Below are 22,644 nucleotides of genomic sequence, written 5' to 3'. Positions count from 1 at the left end.
TAAAGAATGGTGAGGGGGTTAGGTCACTGAAAATCGGGAGGTTCTGCAAAGGACTTTCAATGTCCCTGATAAAATGAGTATGGCCCAGCTGGCAAGGTGGTTCAGCAAGTAAATCACTGCTGCCACAGCCTGGTGGCCTTAAGTTCCATCTCTGGAGCCCATAGGGAAGTGAAAGGAAAAGAACTAACTTTTCAAGGCTGTTCTCTGATCTCTGCACATACCTGCTAAGACAGGTACACAGATGCACACACTTACATGTCATCATGCCATACACACATAAGCACAATTTTAAAAAAGCTTGAAAAAATGAGAGGCTTAGCAGTTGAGAGCACTTGCTGCTCCTGAAGAGAGCTTGATTTACATGGCAGCACCCATGTGGTGACTCACAACCATCTGTAACTTCAGATTCAGGGGATCTGATGCCCTCTTCTAAGTTCTGATGGTACCAGGCACTCATATGGTGAGTAGACATACACCCATACACGTAAAATAAAATAAATAAATCTAAAATAAATTGTTTTTTAAAGCTTAAAAAAACAAGCCACAACTTTATAATTGCCAAGGAGTTTACTGGCTAATGACTTACTTTTGTAATATTTTATTCTTTCTACATAACCTGGTAAGTCTTTGAAAAATAGTTCATAGGTTTTTACATTTAAAAATTATTATTAGTTTGTGTGTGTGTGTGTGTGTGTGTGTGCGCGCGCGCGCGCGTGCGCGCGCACGCACACGTGCATACTCCTGCTGTGGCTCATGTGTGGAGGTAAGCAACACAGCTCTAGTTTCATTCTGTTACTTTGGTAAAACGGCCGAGGGGAGTTTTATTTAAACTTTAACTAAAAGCAGCTTGGGGGAAGGAAGGATTTATTGGGTTCACACTTCCAGGTCATAAGTCCATCATCAAGGGAAGTCAAGGCAGGAACTCAAGTAGGATTTTGAAGCAGATGCCATGGAGGAATTATGCTTGCTGGCTTGATTCCAAGCTCACGATTCCCCGCTTAAGGACTGTACAATCCACAGTGAGCTGGGAACTCCTACATCAATGAATAATCAAGACGCCCCCCAACAGTCTAATAGGTCAGTCTAATCGAAATAATCCCTCAACTGAGGCTCCCCTCTCAGATGACTTCAGGGAGTTTCAAGCTGACAAAACTAATGGGGTCATTCATTTTGTATATCTATAAGTTGTTTGTATATTTACATATTAAAGAACTTGTTGTGCTAGAAAGGGAGGAAGCTAAGCTGACTCTTATTTGTATGTATTTAATGAGTTATCCCAGGAGATACGACTGTCCTGTGCTCCCTAGAGTCCAGCTGACTGGTACAAGAAATACCAGTTCTTGTGCTTAAGGTCATGTTTCATCTCTATACATTGGATTCCAGGGAAGCATCTTGGGGAAGCTAACCTGTGCTCTTAGGACATATAATGGACAATGTGTTGCGCCCTTCTTGTACTTCTTCTCAGTTGCTTTTGAAATAGAGCTAGGAGTGGGCTGTGAATGAATGTCACTTTCCTTTGGGATTTTTGTGCTGAGTTTGGGGGTCTGTGTTTGTAACTTTTGTGTCACTGTGTTTGTTCATGTTACCAGACAGAAATAAATTATGGAAGGGTTTATTTTTTCTCAGAGTTTCGAAGGTGTCAGTCAGTGCATCATGGTCAGGAAGAAGGTATGGCAGAACAGCTGGGGTCAAGATGTGGTGTCTGCTGTTAGCATGGCTGCAGATTAGGAAACAGGGAGCCCAGTAGGAGCCACGGACTGGATGCTACGCTACCTTTAAAGGCCTGCTCTTAGTGAGCTGCCAGCCGGACCCCACTTTCTAAAAGTTACACAGCTTTCCAAAATGGTGACACCAGCTGAGTAAGGACATTCAGGACATGAGCCTGTAGGGGACATTTTAGACTGCAGCCATGTCAATCAAGCACTTTGTCATTGTCTGCCAACTTAAGAAGAAGGTCATGAGTTGGGTGAAGTTGGCTAAAAGCGGAATGTTCACTCAAGTGTCTGTCAGTGTCTTCTGTCTTAGAGTTTCTATTGCTGTGAAGAGACACCGTGGCCATGCAACTCTTATGAAGGGCAACATTGAACTGAGGCTGGCTTACAGTTTCAGGGGTTTAGTACATTATCTTCATGGCAGCGTGTAGGCAGACATGGAGCTGGAGAAGGAGCTGAGAGTTCAACACCTTGATCCACAGGTAGCAAAAGCAACTCTGTCCACACTGGGCATAGCTTGACCATAGGAAGCACAAAGCCCACCCCCACACTTCCTCCAGCAAGGCCACACTTACTCCAAAAAAGCCACACCTCCTAATAGTGCCAGTCCCTATGGGGGCTATTTTCTTTCAAACCAGCACAGCTTCTGAGGAAACACAGGGAAAGGAGGACCTTGGAAATGAGAAGCGGATGTTTCTATCAAGTTTGCTAATGAAAATAATGCTGTAATGTGTCCTGCATGAGAGCCAGAGAACTAGCTGACTACACACAGCCAGTTTGCTGATTCCTTGTCACCAGCCACCCAAGATACAAACTGGGCTAGGAGCATGCTATAGGAAACAGGTTTAGTAGTTGTTTTCTAGGTCAGACTGAATTCCAGGGTAGAACCTGACTGTTCTAGAGACCCATGGGAACCAGGAGCGTCTAGGCATATCTTATAAGTTCGTGTGCCACTCTCCCATCCCAGAAGTCTTGTCCACAAACCTAGTCACTCTTTGAGATTTGGGAAAAGCCCTTTCTCCTTGCTGTTCAAGGAACTCATTGTTAGGGGTGTTTGACCTTCCTTCTTTGGCTGGTTCAAGTAGAGAAAGTATTTAAGGAGGGAGGGAGGGAGGGACAGAGACAGGTAAGAGCAGAGAAAGGCAAGAGAGGCCTCACCCTCACTCCCACCTACCGCTGCTGTGCGTGTGTTTGTCCTTGAGGTCAGGCCCTGTAAGTGACGGCCATGTGGTCATTGATCCTGAATGGATATTGCACTGAGGTGACTAACGATGATTCCCTTCCTATACGGAGATAGTCAAGGCCCCTGCATCCCAGAGCCATGCTGGACAGCTCTCTTGATTAGCAGGTGCTTTGTTGGGATGAGGAAATGACTCAGCACCTGGAAGCTAAACAATTAATGTCCTGAGGAATGGATGCGTCCATTATCTGCATCACCCTTGCCGTTAGTCTGTCCACTCTAAGATCTGTCCTTTGACTCTGTGGGTGTTGTGGGTGTGTAGGAATTTCCCCTTTAAAATTCATGTTTTCAGAGTCATTCACTACAATTGAGTGATAGCCAAAAATCTATGTTTGAAACTAGTGGAGAGTCTTACCTCCCTTTAATCATGTTCACATGGACAACTGCTTTCAGAGTTCAGGGTCAACAGTCATGTGGAGTTGCTGGTTGTGGAGAAGGACCCATTCCCTGCTTCTGGTTCTTGTGTCCCAAGAAACTGAGGCCCCAAGATAAGATGGGCATAGAGGACTCTGGAAGGAGATGAAGAGCAGAGAGCAGAGGCAAGGACCTGCAGGGTATGAATGCCAGAGGGTCCTCAGACCTGCAGGGCTCATCAGATGCTATAGGCAGATGCTCAGCAAGACTCAGTAGAATTGGTTGTTTAAAACAGATAAAGCAGAATGAAGGGGAAGGAGTCCTTGGAGAAGGGTCTGCTAAGCTCCTGAATGCTTTATGAAGGGGATGTTTCTACCATGGGGTCTTAGTTTTAGTAATAGAGACCTGAAGACCAAGCCCCATCTGCTTGTTTGTGAGGCCACTGGGGGCCCTTGGGCATAAGAGAAAGTGGGAGAGGTGGTTCTTGAGTGGGAGTGTGTAACATGATAAATAAAAGACCCAGAGACTGATATTGGAGTTCAAGCTGAAGATCAGAGAAGCAAATCAGCCAGCCACTAGCCCTTACCTCTACCTCAGCTCAGACCCAAGGGATGATCCTCAGACTGCTCCCAACGTCACTGCTCCTCAGATTCACTCAGGCTGCTGTGTCTCCTGAACCAGGCTAGAGACTAACTCTCGGACTGAATGCCAGCTCTGAGACCCTGCTCCTCCTGTCTTACATATCTTTCTAATGCTGGGATTAAAGACAAGTGATCCCGAGGTGCTGAGATCATCTTTGTGTGACCTGTTTGTTTTAGGACTGGGTCAATTTCGTGTAGTCATGTGGCCTTGAACTAACAGAGATCTGTCTACCTCTTAATCCCGAGTCCTGAGATTAAAGGGGTGTACCACCACTGCCTGATCTCTAGTGCTTAAGGCTGACCTCGCTTTCTGAACCTCAGGCAAGCTTTAATAAATCATAAATAATACATCACCACAGATGTTTGTGGCGGCAGTGCTTGGTGGGGCTGCAGCTCTTCCCATGTACATATACGAACATTCCACTGAAACTGATGAGCAAGTATCTGCAAGGCAAGATCCACACCTCTGTCCAACCCTCCCTCCCTGCCCTGCACCCTCACCCTGACCCCAGACAGCATTGCCCTCTCTAAGGGTTGGCTTCCTGTACTAGTGACTTTCTTTTCTGTTGCTGTGGTAAAATACCATGACCAGGACAACTTTTGATAGAAACAGTTCATCTGGGCTTCTGGTTCCAGAGGCTTCACCCATGATGGTGGAGTGGAGGTAGCAGGATGCAGGCATGGCAGCTGGAGCAGTCCCTGAGAGCTCACATCTTGAACCACAATCATGAAGCATGGAGAATGTAACTCTCAAGGCCCAACTCCCAACAAGGCCACACCTCATAAGCCTCCCCAAACACTGCCACCAACTGGGAACCACACATTCAAAGGCCAAAACTGTGGGGACATTCTCACTCAGACTGTTGCCTTGGGGAACCTGCCAGAAACTAAAGGGAGGAACACTCGGTCCTTGGCCCTCGTACTTGGCTGGGAGCTCATGGTGATGGGAGTGTGTGGAAGGTGGCCTTCTTCCTGTTATTGAGGACAGGATGTAAAGAGAACCAAGAACAAGACACTCAAAAAGACCCCGCCCAATGACCCACTTCCTCTCACTAGGTTCTACCTTCTGAAGCTTCCAGAACCTTTCAAAATGGTTCTGGTGACACTGCCAGATGGTGACCAATTATTCAGTACATGGACCTTTGAGAGATGCTTCATATTAAGCACAGCCCATTCTATTGGTTGAAGTCAGAATAAACCACCCTTCGTGATAAATCTTCCCCCACCTCCTGACCTTTCTTCTCTCCTTTTCCTTCCCCAAAGAGAGTAACTTTAGGTTCATGAAGGCCATGATCCTACTTGAGTGAGATCCTTCTGTTGGCAGATTAAGTCTGGGTGACTGCATTTGATTAGCTCTGCACAAAGCTATCCTGAGAAGATACTCACAGTAGAGTTTTTGTGGATTATCACAGCCATTGCCACCATCGTTGCAGAGAGGAATGAATAGAGAGAGGAATGAATACATCGTTACAAAGGAAACCATGATTCCTCCTCATTGTCACAAAGGCACTGTCAAAGCTTCCCGAGGTCCTGCATCTTCCCCTGCTTAGTAATCGGATGGCTCTTACTAATGATGGAACACTGAACCTTTGTTAGCAGGAGCCCTGCTGAGTAATGAATGTTTGTGCTCATATCTATTCTTTGAACTATGTAGAAGGCAGCCATTTCTTCCATTTGACCTTGGAGGGAATGGTGGCTTAATGACTTTTGACTTTGTTCAAGGTTTTGCATCTAATAAGTGCTTTATCCAGGATGAACATCTATACTTCAAAACCTGTGTTTAAAAACAAGTACTCTAGAATACTCTATAGTAGCAGCCAAGTACTGGAGGTCCACCTGTGTTCTCCTGCCCCATGGGAGGAATATATGATTTTGGAGACCAACCCCAATTTTATCTCCCCCTTCTCTTTTTTAGTTTCTGCTTCTTTTTTTTTTTTTTTTTTTTTTTTGTGTGTGTGTGTGTGTGTGTCTGTTGGTGAGTGAGTGTGTGTGTGTGTGTGTGTGTGTGTGAAGATCAAAGGTAAACCTCAGGTTTTATGCCTCAAGCACTGAACTCTGTTTTGTTTGTTTCCATTTGTTTATTTGTATATATGTATGTGTGTATTATTTATTTATGTGCATTGGTGTTTTTGCCTGCCTGTATGTCTGGTGTGAAGGTGTTGGATCCCCTGGAACTGGAGTTATAGACAGCGGTGAGATACCGTGTGAGTCCTGGCAATTGAACCTGGGTCCTCTGAAAGAGCAGCCAGTACTCTTAACCTCTCCAGCCCTCTTTGTTTCTTTTAGATAGACTCTTTCCTGGGACCTGATTTCACCAGCTATGATAGGCTGGCTGTTCAGCAAGCTCTGTGGATGAGTTAACTCGGCCTCCCCAGAGCTGGGATGACAATCATGCTCTCTCTACCACCCCTGTCTTTTTTATGTGAGCTCTGGGGGTGGACACTGGTTCTCATGGATACACAGCAGTTTTATTGACTAAATCATCTCCCCAAAACCAAGTTTTCTTTTATTTTATGAGAGAATCCAACTTCATTTTTCCAAGGGTGAACATTCAAGGCTATAAGCCCCTTAGCCTTTGGTCCCTAAAGAGTATTAATTTGGAGAACCCTTACCTGAAATGCTTGGGGTCAGAAGTGTGTTGAGTTTGGAAGGTTTTGGCATGGTGGGGAGCTTTAGGAATATGTGCTGTGTGTATCATGAGCTGTCTTTTGGGGATAAGACCCAAGTGTCACACGGAATTCACATATATTCCATATGTATCTTATATGCATAGTGCCTGGGGTATTTTAGACATTATCTTTTTAAATAATTGTGTGCATTAAATTTTCATAATGTGCACCACCTCTGGAGGCAATGCTGGAAGGCAAAAGGTTTAGAATTTGTAACAGGTGGGTATCAGGCTTTTCCCATTAGGTACCCTCCTTCTCTACTAGCTCCCGTTGGAAGTGTTTCTTTTCCAGGGTTTATTTGCATGGGTTCCTGAGACCTAACCTGACTGAGCCATAGAGGCCTCCAGAGGCCTATTCTCATTCTCACTTGGCAGCCCAGAAAATTGACCTCCCAGAGAATTATGCATTCATCTGGCTTGGGTAGACTGACAGCAGATTGTCTTTCTGACTTGCCACCTGGGTGCTGTCTAACTGAGAGAGTTCCTTGTCCTACTTCCTTCCTCCTGGCCTGGAAGCAACCTGGAGGAGGGGACATTGTGAGGGCTGACTGCCACACTCAGACTGCACAGTGTAATGGGCATTGGGAATGCATACTCTTGCCTGCTCCCCACCAAGCTCCCTGGTTACTTTTTGTTTCGATTTGCTGATTTCTGGGTCCTGAGGCTTATCAAGCAAGAGTGCTGCACAGCCAGGAGACAGACTTGGTCCTTCTATCAATGAGAATTAAACATCTCAAGCGCTACCATTATCCACCCTCCCTGCACACCATCCTTTTGGGTAACAAACTATGTGGCCATGCCAGGGCCAGGAGACACCTACCTGTTCCTTGACTTGCTGCAGAGGCATCTTTTCTCCTGGGCGCAGAAACTAAGTTCCCAAAGGGAGCATTTCACTTTTCCAGACTTTGCTAAGAAGTACTTGATGCATGGATAGGCATGTGTGCATCTGCTTCACTGGGGTATTTAGTTCATTCATTTCCTGTTTTTGTTTTGAGACAGAGTGACTTTCTATTATAGCCCAGGATGGCCTCAAACTCCCGATCCTCCTCCTGCCTCAGCCACCCCTGGTGAGTACCACTACACCTGGCTTTAATTTCCCCTTTTCTTTCTTTTTTACCCTAATGAGTCTAGCTTTAGTTTAGGAATCTGGAAGAGTTAATAGGTAGTCCTCAATAATCCTTTTGCACGGTGTTTGTATCTACTTCCAGCAATACAGAAGACCATATATATCTTGATTTTAAAAAAAGGAGACTTGTCTGTGCAGAACAAGGCAACTGGGGGATTTGGGTAAATAACAAGGTTTGACTACTTAAAGCAGCTACTCAGAGAGAGAGAGAGAGAGAGAGAGAGAGAGAGAGAGAGAGAGAGAGAGAGAGACAGAGAGAGACAGAGACAGAGAGAGACAGAGAGAGAGACAGAGATAGACTCAGAGAGGAAAAAGAAGCAGAAAGGGAGAGGGGTAAATGTAATCCTGGGCAGCTGAAACCAGTGACTCAGTGTGTGTGTACATTCCCAGTGTGGAAGCACTCTGGTCTAAGTTGCTTGAGAAATTGTAGAGACAATTAATTTTAAATTTCCTTAAATTTTTTCTTTTACATTTTATTTATTTATTGTGTGTTCCTATGTGCCAAGGTACTCAGTTGAGATTAGAGGATAACTTGTAGGTGTTGGTTCCCGCCTTCCACCATGCAGGTCCTAGGGATCAAACTCAGGTTGTCAGGCTTATCAGCGTGTGCCTTCACCTGCTGAGCCATCTCACCAGCCCTAATTTTACATTTTCTAAAGTTAGAAGGCTTTTGAGGGTAATCATTGACAAATGCACAGAAAGGAGAAGATGTAGGAAAGAGAAAAGAGATGTTTGACTTATTCAGTGTGTTAACGTGGCAGGCAGAAAGGTGTATGTTCCATCCTGGACCAGGTGGAGATTTATCCTGAGAACAATTTTATTACTATTTACTGAGCATGGACTAATTGCAAAGGAGGGCTTTTTCATAGGTAGAGGTGGATAGTTTTGCTTTTCTCCTGGAGCCAGGGAAGGAGAGAAAAGAGAGTGGGCAGGCCCAGAGTCATCTAGTCAGGAGGTAGACCAGTTGGATTCACATGCTGGTAGGTATATTCCAATTCTAGAGCATTCTCTGTATCTCCTAAGCTACGCTGCTTTAGCAAAATTTTTGCAGGGAAGCCAACTCTTGCTGATCAAAATGCTGATGCCCTTGAGCCACTTCCTAGAAGCCTGCAGCTGTTTTCTGCAGTGTACAGCCCTTACCCTGACTTTGTGTAGGCATTTCTTCCACTTTGATCACGTGGACTCGGACAAGTACATCACTTTCTATTAAACTTTCACTTAGTGGCTGAGGTTGGTGTTGGATAATAGGATATAGTAATATGACAAGGAAATTGTGTTCTGACCAACACAAGCTTGGTTATCTCATATCAGGCAGTTGTATTTGGATTGTTTCAGGATTTAAGTTGTTATTTGTTTGTTTAGTTCTTTACTTTTGAGAAAGACTCTCTCACTAGTCCAAGGCTGGCCTTGAAGTTTTGATCTCCCTTTACCTCCCAAGTGTGGCAGGAGCATATTGATTTGTCAGGACCCACCACGAGGGGTCCCATTATCCCTATAACTCAAATAATTTAAGAATGCTTCACAATTCTGGAACAATCTTTGGGAGCTAGAGATGTGTGAGCACAGACGCTGTAGAGCTAGGCAGCCAGATCACATATCCTTTGGAAATTAGTCCCTGACATTCTTTAGAACAAAATTGTGCCCCATAAAATGTCTGTCTTCAACTTACTGTTTTCGTCATTTCCTTCTGTCTCTTTGGAGTGCAGTGGTTCTAAACCTTTCTAATGCTGTGACCCTTTAATACCAGTCCTCGCAGTGGTGACCCCAACCATAGAATTATTTTGTTGCTACTTCATAACTGTAATTTTGTTAGTATTATGAATTATAATGCAAATATCTGACATGGCCCCCAAGGGATTGTAATCCATAGGTTGAGGACCACTCTAGTGGCTTCTCATTTGTAATTGACCCATCTCTTTTCTGCCTCCATTCAGGAGGCAGACACAGATAGGTGTCAGTCTCTTTACTGGCACAGGGTATGATCACGTGGATACCCACTTGCAGGCTGAGGGGGGCATGGGCTGTAGATTTAGTCAGGTTTGTGTGCAGAGGCATCTTTGTGAGAGGAGTGTTTTGACTTGCCCTTCTGCTCTTTCTGCCAGAGACGCTAAAGCTTGGAGGACTGGAAGGAGGTGGTGGCTCTTTGCATCTGAAACATCTGGTTCCCCAGGGGCACTGGGAAAGCAAGAGGGACTGGAAGCATCTAGCAGCTTGCCCCACCCTCACTTATCATTTTAAATAAAATTGTAGTGATACCTATTTAGTATACATCTTACATAATCTTTGCCACAGCTAACCCCAAACAGTAATGCTACATGTAAAAAGAAATATGATCCTATTGGTAATGCCTCTTATGTATACAACTTAAATAATACTTATTTACCTTAAGAAGATATATTTTTGAACTCAATTTTCTCTGTCTGTGTCCTTCTTTCTGTCTCTGTCTGTCTCTTCTGTGTGTGTCCATCTCTCTTTCTCTCTCTCTCTCTCTCTCTCTCTCTCTCTCTCTCTCTCTCTCTCTCTCTCTCTCTCACACACATATATATATGCTTGTGGACCTCAGAGGTCAATCCTAGGTGCTATGACTTGTAGATTCAGGATCTCCTGGAACCCTCCAATCAGGCCAGCTGGTCCAGGAGCTTGCAGGTTTGCCTGCCTGTGACTCTCCCAGTACTAATATTGGTAGGATTACAAGTATTCAACATTATACCTGGCATTCTTAATATGGGAATCTGAAGATAAAACTCAATCTAACCCATGGTGTTTGTAGCAATCATGAAATTGCTGGAGCAATCCCCCAGTTCCTGGATTGCTTTCTTTTCACATGAGAAGGTGATGGTGTATGTGTTCTAATGGGACTCACATTCTAATGCAACCAATAGTACTCCTTTTGTTTTACAAAGCAATCTATGCTTGAGGAGCTTGTTCAGTGGGTAAAAGTGCTGGTTGCCAGGCATGACAACCTGAGTTTATCCCAGAGACTCATGTGGTAGAAGGAGGAAACCAACTACTCACCTTTGCCCTGTGACTTCCACAGGTGGGCTGTGATACATGTGTGCATGTACACACACACACACACACACACACTTATTTATCTCAGCTGAGTAAGAAGTGATAATATGGCACTGAATAAAACCTCCTTCAGACTGCTGTTAGGCAGGAACTTTCTGTGCCAAAACATCAGCAAGCAGAACCTGTGCTACACCTTTCTCATATCACATGATTCCATAGCTTAATTACTTAAGCTGCTAAATATGGCAGAAAAGTTTAAAACAAGCCATTCAAGTAGACTCAGTAGACATTGTTAATGCTGGCCTGTGCTGGTTTTTGTCCTGCATTAGCACTGGAGATGTTAGCAATCATTCAAAGCCATCCCTGAAGCATCTGGACATCCCAGGAATTAATGAAGAAATCCTGTAATTTCCCTTTTATTTTGTGTTATATGTGTATATGGGTGTCCACATGTAGAGGCCTTGAGTTAGGGCCTGACATAAAACCTTGGAACTAGCAGTTTTTCAGCTAAGTTGTCAGTCAGCAAGGCCTAGTGAGTCTCCTGTCTCTGTCATCAACAGTGCTGAGGTTACAGGCCATGCCAGTGTTTTACATGGGTGTCTGGGATCCAATCTCAGGTCTTTAAATTTGGGTTTGAAGCCCATTGAGCCTCACAGATTCTTAAATAAAGTTTTAAAAATGTGAAAACAAACAAGCAAACAAAACCACAAAAGCCTTGAGTGAAACTGGGTAAGACAGGAAGTAGTTGAGTTTTGCCTCTTAATTTGCTCATATAGAATGCTTCCTGAATCACCACCAGACACATGTTGGATAGATGATCCATCCTTTAAGAGCTAGTTGTACAGTAGTGTGGGTTCTCGTTGGTCAGAAAGGAGCTTCTGCTGACCCACAAACAGAATGAGAAAAGAAAACTCTCAAGATTGATTAGTCTGAAGGAAGCATGTGAGCTGAATTCTTCCAACCTTGTACCTCATTGTAGAGGTGAAGTGGGAGGACCTAGGGTGAGCATGGGGGCTTGGGGATTGGGCCTTTGGAATCATCTGTGTAAATCTGATTCCTAGCATTCCTGTGAGGATTTATTCATAAGATCGATTAAACACTGGAAGAGTAGTCTAGTGAGACAAATATCTGTGTGGACTTCATTTGTTACACAAGGGACAGTGAGTAAGAAAAAGTCTACATCTAGTTAACAGCACATAGAGGTATTACAGAGGCAGTGGGGTGGTGTGGGGGAAGGGATATAGGGCAGGTAAAACATCCTGGATAGAAATCCTCAGAAAGGAATTCTAGTTCTTCAACCTCTAGACCAATGGCTTACTGTTTTTCATCTTTCTTCCTGAAGTAACTCCTGCCTTCCCTGCTTTGTTCAATAAATGGGACAGTCAGCCTTTGGTTATCATAACAATTGACAAGAAACGATCAGCTTATAAAGAAAAAAGGTTAATGCGAGCTTATACTTTTGGAGGTTCCAGTTTGTATTTGATTGGTGTCATTGCCTTGGTCTGTAGTGACCATGTAGTGTATCATGGCTGGGGTCGTGGCTGTTAATTTTGTGTCCTGGAAGGAAAAGAAAAAGAAGGCAGGGTTCTCTAGTCTCCCTAGTGGTGCACAAGGGTCTCACAAGGCCCCTCCTCTCAAAGTTTTTATCTTCTCGCTGGGGCCTCCATGCAGGATTGTTTATTGTTTCCTTAATTACAAGTACTGGGGGCTTAGTGAGTGGGTAAGATCACTTGCTGTGTAAGCATGAGGTGCTGAGTTTGGATTCCAAGTGTAAAAAGTCAGGTGTGATCACATGTGCCTATACCTCCAATTCTGGTGTGTGTGTGTGTGTGTGTGTGTGTGTGTGTGTGTGTGTGTGTGTCTGGTGTGTACAGGAGGAATTCTGATCTTGCTGACAAGCCAATTTAGTCAAAAGATATAAACTGCAGGTTCAGTGAAAAGGCCCCATCTCAAGGGAATAAGACAGAGTAGCTAAAGACCAGAGCACCCAGTGCCTTCCTCTGGCTTGTCACCCATGCATGAGGCATGGGCACCCCACCCAGGAAGATTCCAAGAACACCAGAGACAGGAAGTGCTGTTGGGAGTTGGATATATTTTGTGTTTTGTATCCATAGTGATAGAAGCTCAAGGTGATATTGCCCTGGGCCATCAGGGAAACAAACATGTGGGAACCTTTGCTTATAGTGATCTTTTAAGTAAAAAGCACAAAGTTTCAACAATTCAAACTGGCAAGGGTGGGGGTCAGAGGACAACTGTTGGAAGTCAGTTTGTCCTTCTACCATGTGAGTTCTAGGGATCAAACTTAGGGTGTCAGGCTTGGTGACAACTTGTTCACCTGCTAAGCCATCTCACCAGCCTGTTCATGATTTTTTTTTAATGAGACAGAGAAACGTCCATGAATGTATTTTCTAGCACACACATAAACCCACTGGTTATGTTGTAGCAAAATATGTTAAGGATTTGCTTAACATAAATATAAAGTATGCATTTTTATTTATGAAATGGTAAAGATTACACACATGCTTTTTTTTCTAAAGACATCAAGGTCAGTATTAGGATAACCCAAGAAACTCACAGATACTAGGATCTCAGCTAGCAGGTTGGATGAATGAGCAGCATTAGGAAGCATATAAAGAGGCTGTGGAGAAAGTCTTCTTCCGCCACTTGGAGCTTGGCAGGAGAAGTGGGTGCCAATCACTGTTATTTCCACAGCAGAAGCCAGATGTGTATGTAGGAAATGGGAGGGGGGTTCTTAAAATTTGTCAGCCATGTAAATCAGGTAACTGAATTTCTTCCTCTTCCACCCCCATCAATCTGTGACTTCTACTTCAACTCATCTCATTCACAAGCTTGGATTTTATGAGGGAGAACCTGGTGTTGGCTCTTTGGGTCTCAGACAAACTTAGGGTTTCTCTGGAATAATGATTCTCAACCTTCCCAATGCTTTGGCCCTTTAGTACAGTTCCTCATGAGGTGGTGACCTGGAATGATAAAACTATTTTCTTTGCTACTTCATAACTGTGATTTTTTTTTTTTTTTTTTTTTTTTTTTTACTGTTCTGAATGGTGGTGTAAATATCTGTGTGTTCTGATGGTCTTAGGTGACCTCTGTGAAAGTGTCATTCAACCCCCCAGAGGGTTGTGACCCACAGTTTGAGAATCACTCTACAGCAAACCTGTTCTTGTGGGAGGGTCCTGGGCTGCTCCAGGCTTTCAAAAAGATTAAATCATGGTGCTATTTTTGCCTACTTGAGTTAACTTTCAGTTTTTCAAATGCTCAGATGTCGCTGCAGTGTTAAGCTAGTGTGCAAAAACCTATTTCAAAATGAGACAGATTTTTTTAAAGGTGATTCATGGGGCAGGGAGGATGGCTTAGTTGGTGGCATGCTCTCTGTGCAAGTTTGATCCTCAGCTCTTAGTTTATGGGGGGGAATGCCAGGCATAGTACTGGCAAGGTAGTCCTTGGAGATCCCTGTCCAGCCTCTCCAGCCTTATCATTGAATGTCAGGGCCCAGTAAGAAAACCTGTGCCTAAAATGAGGTGGATGGCTCCTGAGGAATTGTGCCTGAAGTTGAACTCTGACTTCCACAGGTATGTACACACACATTGAAAGAATAAAAGTGAGTCAACCATCCTTGGGCTCACAGGGCATACACTGAATTTTGGTATGCTGGTGTCTTTCAGTAAAATGAATTAAGGACTCTTCAGGTTTAATTGGGAAAAAAACAAACATTTGTTATTGTGTGTGGGCAGGTGGCTCATACCATCATACTGCATGTGCATACAAGTGAGACGAAAGCTTTTAGGACTTATGTCTCCCTTTGCCAGGGATCAAACTCACAGCCTCAGACTTGCTTGGTGGCAAGCTCCTTTACCTGGGGAGTCATTTTGCTGGCTGTGAAAGTATATCATAATAATGTTGAAAAACATCTAGAAAGCTTGGTACAAGGCCCTAAGAAGAATGCATATGTGTTGTTAGATACATACCCTCTGCAGAACAACTGCTAACAAAATTCAGGGACCAAACCAAGTGCTTTCAATGTGGCTGACCAGCCTTATCACAGAAGATGGCTCAGGGTTTCCATTGTCTTAGACTGCATTTGATTGTGAATTGGGCCTCCTCGATGCTAGTTATACAAACTGAAATATCTAATTGTTTTGGTATACCATCCCATGCTGGCTTTAAACTACTTCACACTGAACCAGATTACTGATTCTCAAATTTAAAATAAAAGGTGATTTTGGTTTTTGTGAGTCTGATGCACCGCCTGTGGTCCTAAGAGGGTGGCTGCTTTTGGTTTTTCAATGTAGCATTTGGTTAATTCATTGACAAAAACATTGAAAGGCAAGTGATGTTTTGACTGTAAATTGAAGTCTAAATTTCCTTTATTGAATAGTTAGACCCATGTAGGGACATAGGTAAATACCCTTTCTTAACTTGATTTGTACCTCTAAATTTGATATATTTAATTAGAATATATTATTTTTATTGCTGTTATTATTATTAAATGTATTCAATTTCATATAATTTCCCCCTCCCTCCAATACTTTGTGTGTCTTTCCACTTTCAAATTTATGGCCTTATTTTTGTTAATTATCACCATTACATGTATCTGTATCAGTATTAACTGATAACTGATAAATAAAACACATATAAATATGTATAATATGTAAATATGTAATGGAGACAATGTAATATGTGTGAATACAATCTACTGAGTCTATTCAGTGTTGCTCATGTGTGTATATTTTTAGGGCTGGCCACTTTGGTATTGGATAGCTAATGAGGGAGATCCTCCCTGGGAAGCCTGCTCATCTCCTCTCCCATTCATCATTCATTGTCTATGGCTCTTTGTTTAGGAGCAGGGCTTTGTGGGATTTCCACTGTCCACACTGGGGTGATGTCAGGTTTAATTAGGCAACGTTATAGTTAAGATTTCCTGAGTATGATTTCCTTTGCATATTTAGAAGCTGTAGATCTCTCAGTAGATGTCCTGGACTTCTGCTCTTACAATCTTTCCGGCTTCTCTTCTGAGATGTTCTCAACTGGGGCTGGGCACCCCATGATCACATGTTCTCTGAATTTTGGTTAGTTGTTACTGTCTTTATCTGCTTCAAAGAGAGGGTTTTTTGATAAAGGGTGCAATTTTCCATTTTCCTGTGGGCGTAAGGGTAACTGTTTAGGATGCAGTTAGGGGTTAGAGTGGTTTAAGGAAGGGGCAGTAGTAGTACGTTCTCCTCTAGGTTCTATGGCCTCACCATGTATTTGTGTGTCTGTATATGTGTGTACATGTATATATGGATTCATGTATGTGTGTTTGTGTGGGTTGTGTTGGGAGTGTATGCACAGTGTGACCTATGTGTGGAGGCCAGAGGTTAACTTCAGGTGTTCCTCAAGAGCTATCACTTTTGGGTTTTTGAGGCAGCGTCTCTCATTGGCCCAGAGATATCTGTTTATGATAGACTGGCTGGCCAGTGTGCCACCATGCCTGGCTTCATTTTACATGGGTTGTAGTTGTGTAACTCAGGTCCCCCAGTTTGTAATTCAACTATCTCTTCAGCAATTAGATTTTAATTGTGAATTCTCAGGTTAAATATTGGAGTTCCCAAAGGTGGGTTGATTTGGTGGATAGTTCATGCCTAAGAGGTGCTGTTGTCTCAGGAGAGCAAGGAGATGAGGAACTGTGGCTTAGGGATCCAGGGGTCACATAGGAGGAAAGCAGACTTTTCTGTAGGCACAGACGGATGAGCTGACTCTTGACTCTTACCGTAGCTGTACCCATGCACTCCCTTGGGATGACCATTCCACATTGTTAGCTGATGTGGGTGAGTCAGTTTGTGATTGAGGCCTAGCATCCCTGCTTCATTCATCATCTGGGTTCTGAGAGCCCTGGCATATTGACTGCCTGGTTATGTGTCTGGTTGCTTGGTGACTGGATGCTCTCACTCCTCTGCAAGGTGTATTGTCGAAAGTGACTGAAGCCTGTTATAGCTCTCCTCTTCAAATATGCATCAACGTACTCATTGTTTCATCATGTGAACATGAACACCCCCTCCCTTTTTCTTTAACAAATGACATATAATTCAAGCTTACTTTCCACAGATTCCTAACCAGCCCCTACCTTATAGTCCACCCTCCAAGTCCCTTCTACATCGAAATTCTAAAATCATGACTGCATTTTTGCTTTGAGCTCTTCTGTGGCTCCTGGTCCACCAGGAGTAGAATGTAAAACCTTGAACATGGCCAGCAAGTCCCTGCATGATCTACTTACTCTCCCTTCCTCCATGACCTCATCGCCCACGGCTTTTTTGTTCAGCTCTGATTCCAGCCATACTGGCCGTCTTGCATTTCTTCCAACAGAAACCAAGAGACTTTTCCACCTCAGGGCCTTTGTGCAGCTGTTCCCATGGCCGCAAACACCATCCCCTTCACTCCTTAGGAGCTCTTCATGTTATAGGCCTCAGCTCCTGGCATGTTCCACAGAGGTTATGCTGCTTCTTCACAAATCGTGGAACAAATTTTGGCTTTAACTCTGCTTTCTGTATTTCTTTTCTACAATACCATTGGTCACGTGAAGCCACCTGTGTCATTTTACGTACCTGATCTGCTCGGTTAGTGACTATCACAGTTGTCATACAATTGCTATCACTCTTAACTCAGAATTGTTACATTGATTTGTATAACCACTTTGGCTGCATGAGAGGTACTAGTGACTGTTGATTTGAGAGATCTAAACGTCATAACTCGCATTCATGAAAACACTATAAAAATCGCCTATGGCTCTTAATCCTTCAAAACCAGGAGTCTTTCTGATTTTTGCATTTTAGCAAAAGGCAGCCTTTGAGGGTTTGTCTTGACCTTATAAAGAGGTCGCTGAACATTAGTTAATAGGTTTCTAGTTAGTAATTAATATTGCTTCATGTAGTTATGAGTTTTATATGTGACTTGTGGCTTTTTATCCCCTCCTCCCCTTAGTATCTGCAGGGAGGTTTTCCTGTTTTTTGTTTGTTTTTTATTTTTGTTTTGTTTTGTTTTTTTTCCTGATAGAGCTACTGGCCTTAGATGGCAGCCCCTCTTCTAGATCACATTGCCTTTCTGCCTCTTGGAAGTCATGCTAGGGCTTCCTGAATCTTAACCCTTTAGAGCCCTCGACTGCTGCGTCCCCACGAAGGCTTCCTATTGCTGGCTCTGCATCTTGTCACCCACCAGTGTGGAATACCACCTATAAAATGATTGGGAACGTCTGGTTGTCACAGATGCATTAAAAACAATTGCTCAAACGCGAAGTGACAGATCACCTCGAGAGGCAATCAGGTTTATTCTCCTTGTTTATAGCTCAAAATGCATTTTTGGCAACTCAAATGGGGAGGTGAGTGCGGCGGATAAGAATGGGAGTGGCGGCGCGTGGCGGGGCTGGCGGCCAGGCAGGGCGCCTTTAACTCAGCGTGACCTCGCGTCTGGCCCGCACCCCCTCCTCCGCTCGCAACGCTGTCCTGCAGCGATTGGTGCTTGGACCATAAACAGCTGTGCAGGGCCCGGTGGTGCGGAGGCCCCGGGCCAGCCAGCGCAGCCAGGCCACCGGGGAGTGACTTCCACTCAGGATCGCGGAGGGTGCAGGCCGTTGGCGCGTGGCAGGCGGCGCGGGCCTGGCGTCCTCGCGCGTTCGCGGCGCCCCGTGGCTCCGGCTGGGCGCAGGTGGGCCGGGCCGGGCGCCGCAGATCGGCGCGTTCCCACGAAGGCTAGCCCTCGGAGCGAGGGGGAGGGACCATCGGAAAGACGTGGAACGATCAGTGCGGTGTCATCGGCAGGGCCCAGGCCCCGCGCCGCCGCCGCCGCCGTCGCCGCCGCCGCCGCTGGGGGTTTGCTGCGGGGATCCGCGCTGAACCTCCGCGCAACCCCGAGATTAGCATGACACTGTGTGGCCGTCCCGCTTCCTGCCGTGCCAAGGCGCAGCGCGCTAGTCCCCGAGCCCCGATGGCCCCGCGCGCGGGCCGATCGCCGGGCTCCGCAGCCACCGCGGCCCGTGAGTAGGAGTATGCCTGCGGCGGGGGACCCACGCGTGTCGGCACGCGCCCCCACCCTCCCGCGTCCCCGCCAGCTTCGGAAGGAGGAAGCCTGACGCGGCGCCGCGGTCGTCAGCACCCATCGGGCTCTTCCTGCGTTGTCGCAGCGGCGGTCCCGGTGCTCCCGCGCGCCCCCCGTTCGAGCCTCTGGAATGAAGAGTGCCTCCCGAGGACTGCGGGAGAGACAGAGGCAGCCGGCGCCTGGGACTGCGGGCCTCGCGCTTGGGAGGTCCGGGGGGACGCGGCTCGGTCGCTGTCATCCCCGCGCCTCGCGCTGAAGCCTCCCGGTGCGGTTGAGGCTGTCGCCGCCTGGTCAAGCTGCTCGGGCGTGCGATCCCGGGTCGGCCCCCGGAGGCCTCGGCTTCCTCATTTGTTTGGGTCTTTTGTGCTGTGGCGCACAGTTGGCTAAGCACTCCTGCGCTGAATCGGGCCATTGTCTGCGCTCCCATTGCTTCCACGCTGCAAGTCTCGGCGCCCCCACCCCGGCCGCCCCCTCCCGGCCGCCGAGCCTCCCAACGTGCCTTCCCCCCCAGGAATCTGGAAGCCGGGCGAATTGCAAATGAAGTGGAATGCTTTGTGGGACGAGTGTAAAACCAGAGCCTTCGCCGTGGGGGTGTGGGGGGGCGTGGGGAGGGCCGGACCTGCCTCTGGCGGTGTAGACACCGACAAGGAGAGGGGCTGGGGGAAAAAATGTGCGCAGAGTCCTCCCGGGTTGTGGCCACGGTAGACGGATGAAGCAGCACGCTGTGCCCCGGCGCTGAGGCCCCACAATCGGGGCACCAGGGTCGCCCTTGCCCACCATGAAGAAGACCAGGAGCACAACCTTGCGGCGAGCCTGGCCTAGCTCGGATTTCTCGGACCGGGCCTCGGACCGCATGAGATCCCGCAGCGAGAAGGACTACCGCCTGCACAAGCGCTTCCCCGCGGCCTTCGCGCCTCAGGCTTCTCGGGGCTACATGACATCAGGTAGGTAACCACCGTTCAGCGCTGGCCGTGCTCTGTGCGCCGCGGCTATTTTGGGGGTTTGGGGGTAGAGGACCTGCGGTGATGGATGTGCCGAGTTATGGGGAAAGCAGGGAAAAATTAGCTCCCATCCACCATTTTGTACCTCTGCAAGATCCACAGCAGGCCCTCTCAATATGGGGTTGGAGAGCTATTAGTTAAAATCGGGGAGGGGGATCGAGCTGAGCATCTGGTCTGTAGGGAGATACGAGGACTGCAGTCTCTCTGAGCGTTATGAAAGGAGAGCTTGCGTCTAGGGTTGCCCGCAGTACAAGGTTCTCCTGTGCCTGCAGTATGGCCAGTTACCTTAGAGGGTATTTAAACAGACACCCCCCCCTCCCCACACACACACTCCAAAAATAGGGGGAACAGGTTCCATGCACCGTTCTAGATGATTCGAGGATGGGGAAAGCTCTGCCCACATCCATCTGAGGATGGTTCGATTTGCACGCAGGAACCATGCCGGGGAGGGGAGGGGGTTGTGGTGTGTTTGCATATGGAATACCCACAGGATTGTGTGTGCACTTGGCTTAGGTTGCATCAATACCATGGATGGAATGGAGGCTCTATCGTGTTTTGCATGTCGGATGGGAAGGACAAGCACAATGGTTTATAGAAGTAAGGGCTTCAAAATAGGCTTCCTATGAAAATGCGGCGACTGTTCAGAGCTTCCTAGAATGAGCAGGTTCTCTTTGAATTCCCTTCGCTGGCTTTGCTTCCTGGCTCCCAAGCCAGGGATACTGTATCCCAGATGCTGATGGGTGGGGGGAGGAGGGATCCTGGGAATCTTGCGTTTTTTCCTTACTTGTATGTGAAGAAGTGGAAGGTATCAATGTTTTCATTCTGGAAAAAAATAATTTGCTGTTAAATGCAATGTAAAGGAAGCATGGAGACTTAATTCTAAAGCCAAGTCCCTGTACCAAATCACCCTAAGCCCCGTCTTAACTGGGGAGATTGTTTTAAGCTTGTGGTTGGTACTTACAGTCTAGCTTTACTTTCTCCTTAAACAGCAAATCCTTTTAAATTGGGGTCACAATCTTACACTTCAAAAATGTCCCATGACCATGTCTCCATTCCCAGAAAAGCCTCAGCAAACATAGCTATATGGGCAATATGAGGAAGTTCTGCACTGTTTTGACAATCACTCTTTCACGAAAAACCATTTTTGGAAAAGAAGTGACAACCACAGTTTATGCTTAAGTAATCTAAGTCATGGTTGTGGTTGCTGTATTCTTTGGGCTCATGGCAGTAGATGTACTGCACACCTAGTGCCAATTCTACCCTGTATATAAACCTTGTGTCTAATCCTAGGCTTCTCCTGCTTAGGGGTTTGGATGTTTTCACTACATCCTCACCCCCCCCCCCAATCAGAATTGACACTAAATGCAAAGCTGTTGGAGGGCAGGTGGCTATCGGTTCTCCATGTCTGCAAGACTTTTTAATAATGTCAGGCACATTGCTGTGGAGTCTATTTTTATCTATCGCATCATTGCTTCCTTGTGACCACATTTTCAGACTTTGCAAAAGAACTCCCTGATTGCCAGTTCTGTGAGACATTTTCGAGGGCATGAGGAAGTCTTCCAATTTTACACAATTTTCTCATTTCTTTCTGAATGAGACCTGCAGATGGTCAGATGGCCTTCCTGGGATAACTTGCTCCAAGTTGGCAATGTTCTCTGTCCAGATACAATGTTAGGTTGCTGTTAAGATCAGAGGACCTCAAGGAGAGATGTGTGCCATTCATTCATCATCTGATGGAGTGTTCCTAAAGACCAGTGTCTTGCTAGATTCTTGAGGGGATACAGGGTTGAGCAGAGCATGGGCTTTGCCCAGGATGTCAGCTAGTGCATGGAATGAAAAGCAGGTCTAGGGTTCATAGAAAGAAATAGTGAATCCCAAGATGAATGTCTACAATGAGCATTGAGAGAGAGAGGTGGAACCTTTCTTCTATGCAATTTCTTGGTTGGGGTGGCTCTGAAGGGCAAATACCTTTTTCATTTCCTTCCCCAAATTTGGTTCCTTTCAGCACGTGGGAGGTAGTAAAAGCTGATGTTGTGTAAAGCTCATGGAGATCATTTGGAGGACACTTCCTCCAACAAGGTGTGAAGAGAATCCACTTGTATCAAGTTGGTTGTTCTGAGTGCAAGCTGGAGTGTTGTTTCAAGTCTCATAGCTTGAAATAGGAAATAAAGCATCCTAGAAACATGAAGGCCTTTGACAGTTCCTTCTGTTCGCCCAGTTGTTGGCTTCACTGTTTTCTGTTACCATACCTCCATTTTTAGTCAAGAAGAGTTTTGTTGTAGATAGTTTGGATCCAGAGATAAGCCTCTCCAAAACTGTGCTAAATTATCTAGAATGCCTTCAACTTATAGACCTTTTAGAAAGTCCCCCAGAAAATATGAAAATTAAGGGAAGTAATGAAAAAAGGAAACACTTAGGGAAGTGAGAAATCCCAGGATGGTTTTACAAATACACACTGATAGCTGTTGTCCTGGATTCAGTACAGCTATCTAGCACATAGTAGGAGCTTCAAGTAGAGTTGTAGGCATTTATGATAGGTTTTACTGAGACAGCACCATTTCTAACTGGTAATCAGTGATTACCAGTGTGGAATGGGATTAATAGCTGTGGGCTTGACTCCCCCCCTTCCTTCTGGAGAGAAATTTAGGCTTCTGAGGGCAGGCCAGATATACATAAGACTGGCAGGTCTTTCAAAGAGACAGTTGGATAGAAACCTGTGAACATTTTGGTTGTGAAAGCCATGCTTTCTTTCTATGCCTCTTTTCAGTGATCAAATCTACAGTAATCCTAGGAGTTCCAAGCCTC

At 45.7% G+C, this 22,644-nt stretch overlaps 1 protein-coding gene across 6 annotated transcripts in view; it reads left to right on the top strand.

Moving 5' to 3' along the window:
• Stox2 (storkhead box 2) overlaps positions 1 to 22,644 on the top strand; it is a 208,395-nt gene that overhangs the window by 90,656 nt on the left and 95,095 nt on the right. Inside the window, exon 1 of one of the 6 annotated variants that reach the window (XM_051182397.1) lies at positions 19,448 to 19,782. The exons of 3 other annotated variants lie outside the window; for them this stretch is intronic. In XM_051182397.1, the coding sequence (XP_051038354.1) occupies positions 19,617 to 19,782 (166 nt within the window). In that variant the 5' untranslated portion in view covers positions 19,448 to 19,616. Of the gene's footprint in view, positions 1 to 19,447; positions 19,783 to 22,644 lie in introns of those variants that run through there. 2 more of the 6 variants (XM_051182389.1, XM_051182390.1) reach the window with 2 other exon arrangements.

Source organism: Phodopus roborovskii, unplaced genomic scaffold (assembly GCF_943737965.1).
Source record: "Phodopus roborovskii unplaced genomic scaffold, PHOROB, whole genome shotgun sequence".
NCBI lineage: Eukaryota > Metazoa > Chordata > Mammalia > Rodentia > Cricetidae > Phodopus > Phodopus roborovskii.
The sequence above is the reverse complement of the archived record's forward strand: the minus strand, read 5'-3'. Positions and strand labels throughout refer to the sequence as shown.